Source organism: Dendropsophus ebraccatus, chromosome 3, assembly GCF_027789765.1.
Source record: "Dendropsophus ebraccatus isolate aDenEbr1 chromosome 3, aDenEbr1.pat, whole genome shotgun sequence".
Classification (NCBI taxonomy): Eukaryota; Metazoa; Chordata; class Amphibia; order Anura; family Hylidae; genus Dendropsophus; species Dendropsophus ebraccatus.
Genome location: NC_091456.1, coordinates 139,089,113 through 139,098,506, shown reverse-complemented (window position 1 = coordinate 139,098,506; position 9,394 = coordinate 139,089,113). Strand labels below are relative to the sequence as shown.

At 40.1% G+C, this 9,394-nt stretch overlaps 1 protein-coding gene across 1 annotated transcript in view; it reads right to left on the bottom strand.

The window, feature by feature from the left end:
* Positions 1-2,647: 2,647 nt before the first annotated feature.
* The window catches only part of CRHBP (corticotropin releasing hormone binding protein), a 33,322-nt gene continuing 26,575 nt past the window's right edge, over positions 2,648-9,394 (bottom strand). The window contains exons 6-8 of the mRNA XM_069964624.1: positions 7,399-7,547; positions 4,951-5,071; positions 2,648-3,919 (exon numbers count right to left, since the gene is read on the bottom strand). Of these exons, the coding sequence (XP_069820725.1) occupies positions 3,765-3,919; positions 4,951-5,071; positions 7,399-7,547 (425 nt within the window). The 3' untranslated portion in view covers positions 2,648-3,764. The remainder of the gene's footprint in view (positions 3,920-4,950; positions 5,072-7,398; positions 7,548-9,394) is intronic.

Sequence of the window (9,394 nt, the reverse complement as noted above, 5' to 3'; positions counted from 1 at the left end):
CTGGTCGCCATGGCGACCGCTGCGACCCCTATAGCTACGCCACTGCTTCCAGCCCTATGTATTGTATGGTCCCCAACTAATAAGGTTCTTCAACCTCCGATACTGTGTAGTAGTAACCACGGCACTACTACAATCTCTTGGCATATGTCATGCATATTTCGTATGCGTATATATAATGAACTTCATGACATACAGAGAACAGCTGATCATTGGAGACTCTGACGGTGAGATACCCCAGGATTACCTTATTTCTGGGAAAACCTTCTAATAAAAAGAGATTGTCCCAATGAAAATTTAATTCCTTTACTTTCATTTTGTAATGTTTGAATATCTAGGCAGTAATGACACCACTTGGATGGTATATATACTGTATGTCTATGTATACTCATGTTGGAATAATTTTTATTACAAACATATAATTGCAAATAAATAACCTATAATTATCTTTATTAATATACAGAAACATAGCATATTTTACATTTATAAAGGTTTGTACCTGAATACATATCTTTTCCAATGCTGCCTTTTCTGTAGCACACAAAGCAGTTTGATCATTGATGATTAATAATCTTGCTGCAGATATTCACAAAAGTTTTTGTTTTTTTTTTTACTGAAAGAAGAGTATAATTTAATTTTTTTGACTAGAGATGAACAAATGTTTTCATTTTCTATGTTTTAATAGATATGGTAAATTATGCCAATTTATTACAAAAGATTTGGGAGATGAAATCCCTCATATCCCTATCTACTGTATTAAATACCTGTTAGAATGTGGACATCTAGTTTGGACATGATGGACATAGACATTGTGGTCATGGATATATACATGGCATGCGCATAGATTTCTCATCCTTTGGAAATCTCTTCACCTCTGCAAGTGAACGTTCCTTTAATAATTGGCAAAAAATTCTAGATGACGTTTTCGAGCTACTTCTGGTACTGACCTTGTAAGAGTCACATCTCGGTTGCATTGCAAGTTATTTGCACACAGCAACTATGGTCATAAACTTTTAGATGCCTAGAGTCAACATACTAATTGTCATCATCTCACAAAGAATTTTAGCTTCATTTCATAAAAAAGGCAGATGTCAGAAGTTTTGGTGTCTGGGTGTTCACAGCTCAACCGAATGCTAGAAGGAGTCGGGAGAAATGCAGGCTAAACACATTCTCTCCTAGCTCTGTGCCTCGTGATCAAAGCAGACTCTTCAATTAAGTCTACAGGACCATCTCGGTAAAGAGAGAAGGGACAGAAACACTTAGCGACACACATGGCTCCACACTTTTTCACTGCACATTTAAACCTTTGTTGGGTAAAACTTTTTATATGTCTCTACAACATGTTAAAAGTTTTTAAATGTAACAGGTAAGGGTAAAATGACTGTAAAGCTTTTTTTCACACACTGTTTTGGAACCTATTTTGAGACTTAAAATATAAAACACTCCCCAACTTGTCTACTAATCCAACTAATTACAGTAGTCAGGCTTCTGTAGACTAATAATGGAGCTCCTGTCCTGTAACTTCAAATAAATAATGTATGGATGTGATATTTTGTATATGTCATACAATGTTATGTACATTCATATTTGATATGTATACAAATTAGCACAGCCAATCTCTGAAGCATTTGGGTAAAGGAATTAACCCCTTAACAGAGCCAATTTCGATTTTTGCATTTTCGTTTTTTCCCCCTTGTGCTTAAAAGGCCATAGCACTTACATTTTTCCACGTAGAAACCCACATGAGCCCTTCTTTTTTGCGTCACTAATTGTACTTTGCAATGACAGGCTGAATTTTTTCATAAAGTACAGTGGAAAACCAGAAAAAAATAAATGTGTGGTGAAATTGAAAAAAACCCCAATGCATTTTGTTTATTTGGGGGGTATTTGTTTTTACGCCATTCGCACTTTGGTAAAACTGACTTGTTATATATATTCCTCAAGTCGTTACGATTACAACAATATGTAATATGTATAACTTTTCTTTTATCTGATGGCCTGTAAAAAATTCAAACCATTGTTAACAAATATATGTTCCTTAAAATCGCTCTATTTCCAGGCTTATAGTGCTTTTATCCTTTGGTCTATGGGGCTGTGTGAGGTGTCATTTTTTGTGCCATGATGTTTACTTTCTATCGCTACATTGATTGCGCATATGCGACTTTTTGATTGCCTTTTATTACAATTTTTCTGGATTTGATGCGACCAAAATGCGCAATTTTGCACTTTGGGATTTTTTGGCGCTGACGCCGTTTACCGTGCGAGATCAGGACTGTGATAAATTAATAGTTTGGGCAATAACGCATGCCGCGATAGCAAACATGTTTATTTATTTATTTTTATTTATAACCTGGGAAAAGGGGGGGTGATTCAGACTTTTATTAGGGGAGGGGGCTTTTTATTGACAACAACACTTTAATTTTTTTTACACTTATACTAGAAGCCCCCTGGGGGACTTCTAGTATGTACACTTTGATCTCTCATTGAGATCTTTGCTGTATACAGCAAAGATCAATGAGAGCGGCACTCGTTTGCTTTCGGCTGCTGCAGCCGAGAACAAACGAGTGCCGAGCCTGGATCAGCGCCATCTTGGTGGAGACCCCGGCCGGCTTCAGTCACGGAGATCGTTCCTCCAGGACAACGTCCCGGGGGAGCGATCTCCGCCACTAGACAACAGGGAACGGCTGCATCCGGTAATCGGATGCAGCTGTCAACTTTGACAGCTGCATCTGATTACCTTATTAGCGGGCACGGCGATCGGAACGTGCCCGCTAATAGCCGCGGCCCCGGGCTACACGCGGCACCCGAGATCACCGCGGTTCAGAGCGGGGTTGCCGCGCAGCCCCGTTCTCAACGCTCTTAACGACAACAGGGCGTAAATATACGCCCTTTGTCGTTAAGGGGTTAAATCATGTTTTTGCTTTAGAATGACAAAAAGAAACCCATAATATTGGCTACAATTAACAGAGATGTGCTCAAATGGTTTCCTAGGCTTGGCAGAAAATTGCCAGGGGGCAGGCAAGAAGAAATGCAAATGACTGCTGAGGCCAGCGATTAAAAGTAAACAGTGATATCACTGTGCCCTTCTACTTGGGTTTCTAGAGCAGTATCCACACTTTGCTGGGAACAACTAGAGAGATGAGTATGGGATTTTATTGTGTAAAGCCAAAAAAACCTGAGGATGGGAGCCAGTTGAACCAAGGTAATAGAAATCCAAGCTCTGACTCCAAGAGCAATATCTCCACTTTCGGTAGTTGTCTATCCTAGTCGTTATATTCAGCAACTGTTCTGACTTGATCTTCTACATAGCAATAGAAATATGTGAGCTGAACTTGGGTTGGTTGCTTTGGACAGCAAGACCATTTTTATTACTTAGCGGTTTTAATTTACAAAGCACATACATGTTGTACACTGTCTACTATGCTCAAACATCTTATTTATTTGCCCTCACATTTGAGAGACAGAAAAAACAAAATTGTGGTCCACCCAGTTTACCCGATTGCATGAAGTAATAATGCTACAGCCCCATTCATATAAGGTTTTATGGCATCGGATAAACAGAACAATTCAACAGATTTTTTTATGTTACCAACTTGATAGAGAAGTGGGGACTCTTATAAAAATAACCTATAAAATTATACACTTTATATTTGGAATCCTGGTTTGGAAACAGCAGAAAGTTAAATCATGTTATAAATGGATAGTTCATGAGTAATTTATTTATTGTAAAATAACACTTTTACTTAAAAAAAAAAAAAACAATCAGATCAATCGAGTGGTGAGCAGACTTGTTCCACACTGTTGCCTTGCTGTCTTTCCAGTTGTCTGTCAAGTTGACTATACTCGAATGTTACCCTATTGATAAATTTACCGCTTGATACCATCCGCACAACACTGTTGTCACAGCCAATCTTCATTTGTGCTGCAGAGATAAAAAGCACAAGTCAGCAATGCAACCAACTATGGTGAGTAAAGGTGGTGTAGACATGTCACTGGTAAAGTCTTCGAGGGGATGTACATCTCACCTAGGTTGCTTCATAGCGTGAGATGGTGAGTCCAGGAGGGATCTGTGCTCAGCAGTGTTATGCTGCTGAGCTATTATTTACTGTTTCCGGGCCTGGATTTACTGGAATGGCGGGTAGGTTGGTAGTGGCACCTGCCATTCCCTTCCCCCCGATCCAGTTTGGGTTTTGCCATCAGGTGAGCAATCAGCCTGAGAAGGTAAGAGCTCCACAGAGCTGCAGGTGATGGCTCTCAGCCAGGAGTGAACAGCCTGCATGCTGTGTTTGCTGGGAGCAAAGAATACTGCCGCTGCTGGGGCTATTTCATACCGTGCGATACCGCTGATCGAAGTGTCAGATAGGTGACCTGTTGGTTAGTAAGCGCCCAGACGGGCAAGACCTTTCTGTTTGTTTTATTCTTAAAGCACGGTGCTGCTGTATTTCTGTTTGATGGACTGTTTATGCTGCAAATAAACGCCAAGCTGATATTTTACAAGTCCAAGTCTGCTGTGAACTGTGTCCAAACACACCATCCCCCGGGAAGATCCCTACAGTGGCCATACACTTTCAATAATTGAATAATTGACAGTTCCTTCTCCCTTCTTCCTTATACAGAACCATTGGCATGGCAATGTTCTCAATAGGGCTGGGGGGGGGGGGGGGGGAGCGCAAATGGATTGCTCTGGCAGTAGCATATGTCTCCATGAACAACAGGGTCAGGCAGTGAAATTCTCTCATGACCGATTTCCTTTATCTCTACCATCATCATCTGTGGGCAGAGTAGCAGTAGAGCGTCTGTAGGCCGACATAAGTATAAAGTGGAATTCTACATATTGATTGGTTTTCATCTGACATTCATTCCCTATAACATTAATGTAGAGGAACCCAAAACATTAGATAATTTTATTTAATGTCATATACTGGATGAGATATAGTACAAGCTATCTCTTACCGGAACCATGAAATGAGTGACAGAGATCAGCGAGGGGAAACATATTGGATGGATCCAATCCAGCACCTCCTAAGAGTTCCACAAAGTCTCCGGCTCCACCACATCCTTTTAGTGGTGGCTTCTGTAGATACAGGAGTATTTTATTTGTTATTCCCATAATATAGTGATATAAAAAGAGAAATGAGATTAGTAGATGAAAATAGGATAAACAGTAAAAGGGACAAAATATTACAAACTAACTTTCTCCGCTCTCCCATACAGTACACCGCTTACCAGATGTGTCATGAGAGCTGCCATTGATTGTTATTTTTCTGCCAGCTTTACTGGTTGTATATAATCAGAAAAATAGCTATAAAACGTCAGCTCTACACTGCATTGTACATATTACGTACTGCACAAGCCCTGGTTAATGGAAACTTTAAAAGGCCATTCTGTTTTTCACAAATGTTGCAATCATCAATAATTCAAGCAAATATAAGATACTAATTTCCTGTTTCCCACCCCTTCTACAAGTTTTTATTCACTCCGAAAAGCAGTTAAATTCTGTCTTGTGTTTACAAGACAGACCCACAGCTCACTAAAAGAAGGGAGATGGATGGGGGTTGATTGGAAATAACAATAAGAAAACAGAGACTATAGAGAGACAGTACTCAAGATTAATGTAATAGGCATTACCCCAAGGCTTGGTTTACAGCTTACATTGCTCACTACTACACTATAATGTATTCTACACTGCTTCAGCTGCTTCTATGCTATTTAGAGATAGAATTGAAGTATCCCCTGTTCCTTGAGAGCATTGTATGGGAGATATCATAAATCAGTGACAACCGATAATCAGAGATATGATTATATATGAAGTATGATATGATGTATATGTGGTGAGCCCCCTGCGGCGTTCTGGCGGAGGTACGGCTGGTCACTTGCCAGAAGGTAAGGTGTGATGCCATTTCTATGTTGGTTGGCCGAGATTTAGCCAGGCCCAAAGATGTTGTGTTGTAACGCCAGTGCCGTTTGGGCACACAGGTATGGTGGCACACCTGCTTTTAGTCAGTTTGTGGGCAGATTATACCTTGTTCCCTTGTGGTCAGTGACCTGCCAGGCTGTTGGGGTAGTCACAGTGGTCCAGAGTGGAACAATGACCCACCTGGACTATTGGCACTGCCACCCGCAGACATTGGAGATAACCCAAGGAATGTTCATGTACTGTGTTGATGCGGGGTGAGAAACCACAGAGTCTCTTGATCATAAATAGGGTCTACTTTACTTGGAGAGTGTGTATGCACAGCAGGTCATACAGCTTTACCTTGAAACAACACTTTATACTTAATAATACAGTTGATAAGTTAGGATCCAGATCGGTAGTGAGCGGAGAAGAATTAGTACAGTCACGTGCACTGAGTTGCGTGCTGAGAGTATAGAATCAGAGGAGTAGAGGATGTTGTGACAGTCCCAACCCAACTAGTACTGTTCTCTGCCGGGATGTTGGAGGATGAGGTAGAAATAGAAGAATACTTAAGAGAGAATACTTGTGCCTGTGCATTGACTCTTGTAGGAATGAACCACCTATTGCCCTACCAGTGTCGGGGGACCTGTCCTAGTGGGTGACACAAGCCCCAGACCTTCTTACCTGGGATGAGTGGAATGCTGAGGGTTCCCTGCTTACATCATAGTTCATAGGCTTCTAGCAAGTTTGCTCTATCCGGATCCGGACTTGAGGAGAATACGTTAACTGCATCTTGTCTCTACTGAGTCTAGTGACAAAGACCTCTTCTGGCCTGGTTTTTCTGTCCCTGACATGGGACCTTGCAGAGGGACGGGGCCCAACTAGGCTGCTACAGAGAGTGTACTGGCTTGTGTCCTTCCTCTACAGAGCCCAGTGACAAAAGACCTCTACACCTCCTCTACCCATGTGACTTCCTATTTATAGCACCCTATAAGGTGTGCTGTGAATGGCAGAAGAGTGCATATAGAAGAAATAGAGGGAGAATTGATAGGACAGAAGAAGAGAACACGCTCATTGGTCTACAGATCCATGTGACATACCAATAAACAATAACCCTTACAGTTCTAGAGCTGTGCATCAACTATGTATATACACTTGCAATAGCAACATCTTGTGGCGAAACTTTAACACTACTAACACTACTTAACACTACTTCATCACAACTTACAATACAGGCTTTTGCGAAGGGTGTGACTACGAGCAACACCCATGGTGAGACACCACATATATGTCGTATACACATAATGTAATGGCCAGATCTACAGTAATGCTACTCCTTATGTACACATACAAGACAGCTTATAATGAAGTGTTGCCTTAAATGACATGTACACTTTAAAGGGTTAATGCACATACCAGAGGCTTATGAAACACAATTAGTTTTGGTTTGCCATGATCACAGACATAAAACAAGTTAAATCCCATGTCCCATATACCCATCATACCTTTAGCTGTAGCTCATTGAAGTGGCCCAGTGTTAGGTCTGATATTTTGACCACAATCGGGTATATTATAGAAAAACTGCAGTTTCTATGTTGATGGGGAATGATCATAGTAAATTTTCCACTAGGTGACTGTGAAATCACATTGCAGGCTATAGGATAAGGCACAATAAAACAAGACAAAAGTTAGAATTGTTCTTAAATTACAATAAATCAGGATTGATTGGAAAAGCATTTTATGCATGAACTAATTTTAGACCCCTATATTTAAAACCCTAAATTTCAGACCCCTTGGCTGTGAACTCACAAGGACCTATAGATACAGTAGTGAGTGGAGTGAGTATTAGCTGAATGCTTCCTTCTTTATTGTCTCCTATTTAGAATTCAATTCACTGCGAAATAGGAGGATGTTACATCGATGTATGCTATTTGTTAAGTGTTGGTTGTTGAGATTTTAATAGTGGGAGAGAGTCTAATGTGTTGGAGACACAAATTAGAAAATATGGGGTCCTCGTGGACAGGGCCCCCTATATCTATAGAAGGCTGTCGTTTTGTTCATGTCTAATGTAATTTATATGTTATTGATCATTGTTACCCAATTCCAGTCCTCAAGGACCACCAACAGGTCATGTTTTAAGGATTTTATTAGTATTTCACAGGTGATATAACTATCAGGTATTATCACAGGTGTTCTTTGTATGGGAAATCCTCAAATCCTAACCTGTTGATGGTACTAGATGGGAATGAAATTGGGGAACACTGATATAGAGGACAGCCTTGTGAATATTGTCAATATTTGCTGGTCATTGAGTACCCAGTGGAGGCATTGGCAAAGGAGGAAAGAGGTAGATTACCTGGGCAGTGGATTAAATGGATATGAGGTATACTGTAGAGTACAAGTGTTAGAGGGAAGGCCACAGAAAAGGGTTGCATTTAACATGTATTTATACCTCCCATAAGCCTTGTTGTGGCTCATCCTTTTCATTGTTTTAAAACCAGGACACGCTGGAGGATCCTTCCTTATTGTGATGATAATACCCCATTAACGGGGCTTTGACATAAGAATTTCACTATAGGTGACAGGTATAGGCATCCTGTCAAAGAGACAGGAAAGTGGGATCCCTGATCACAAAGAAGTGCTGAAGGTATGCATGTTCTGCTTGTGTGATGTGGAAACTGGCAGCATGGATATATGCATATTTGTGCTGTCAATTTCCATGGCTGCACGAACGAGGATTGTTAGTACGGGTTGCCCACTCGATTAATTGTGTCGCGTAAAAGGGCCCTTATTCTGATTTGTAAATTACTTTTATTTAAATAAAAGCTTAAGCATTCTAGTACTTATCAGCTGTTGCATGCCTAAGAAGAAGTCATAAAGTCATGGTGCTCCCTACTGTTACATTTGTCCATGTCAGGAACTGTCCAGAGTGTGAAAACACCCACATAGAAAACCTCTCCTGCTCTGGACAGCTCCTGTCATGGATAAAGGTGGCAGCGGGGAGCTGATATTTATCAAGCATATCAAAATTGTAATGTGAACACGGCCTAAGAGTTTTTTTCAAGTACTATGGGAATTAATGCACACCCTGCAGCACTGTCAAACTCTGTTCTGTACAAATCTAAACTAGCACTATATTTACTATATTTCATATAACACATACTATCTAGCTAATAAATCACAATGTACATCAGGGAAAATAAGCATTTGATACACTGATGATTTTGCAAGTTTTCCCACTTACAAACAATAAAGAGGTCTGTAATTTGTATCATATGTACACTTCAACTGTGAGAGACAGAATGTATAAAAAATGTTCCAGAAAATCACATTCTATGATATTTAAAAAAACATTTTTGGCATTTTATTGCAAATATTTGATACAATAGAAAAGCAGAACTTTGATAAGCAGATAGAAAATCTACTATGATACAATAGAAAAGCAGATATTTGATACAGAAACTTTTGTTTGCAATTACAGAGGTCGGACATTTCCTGTAG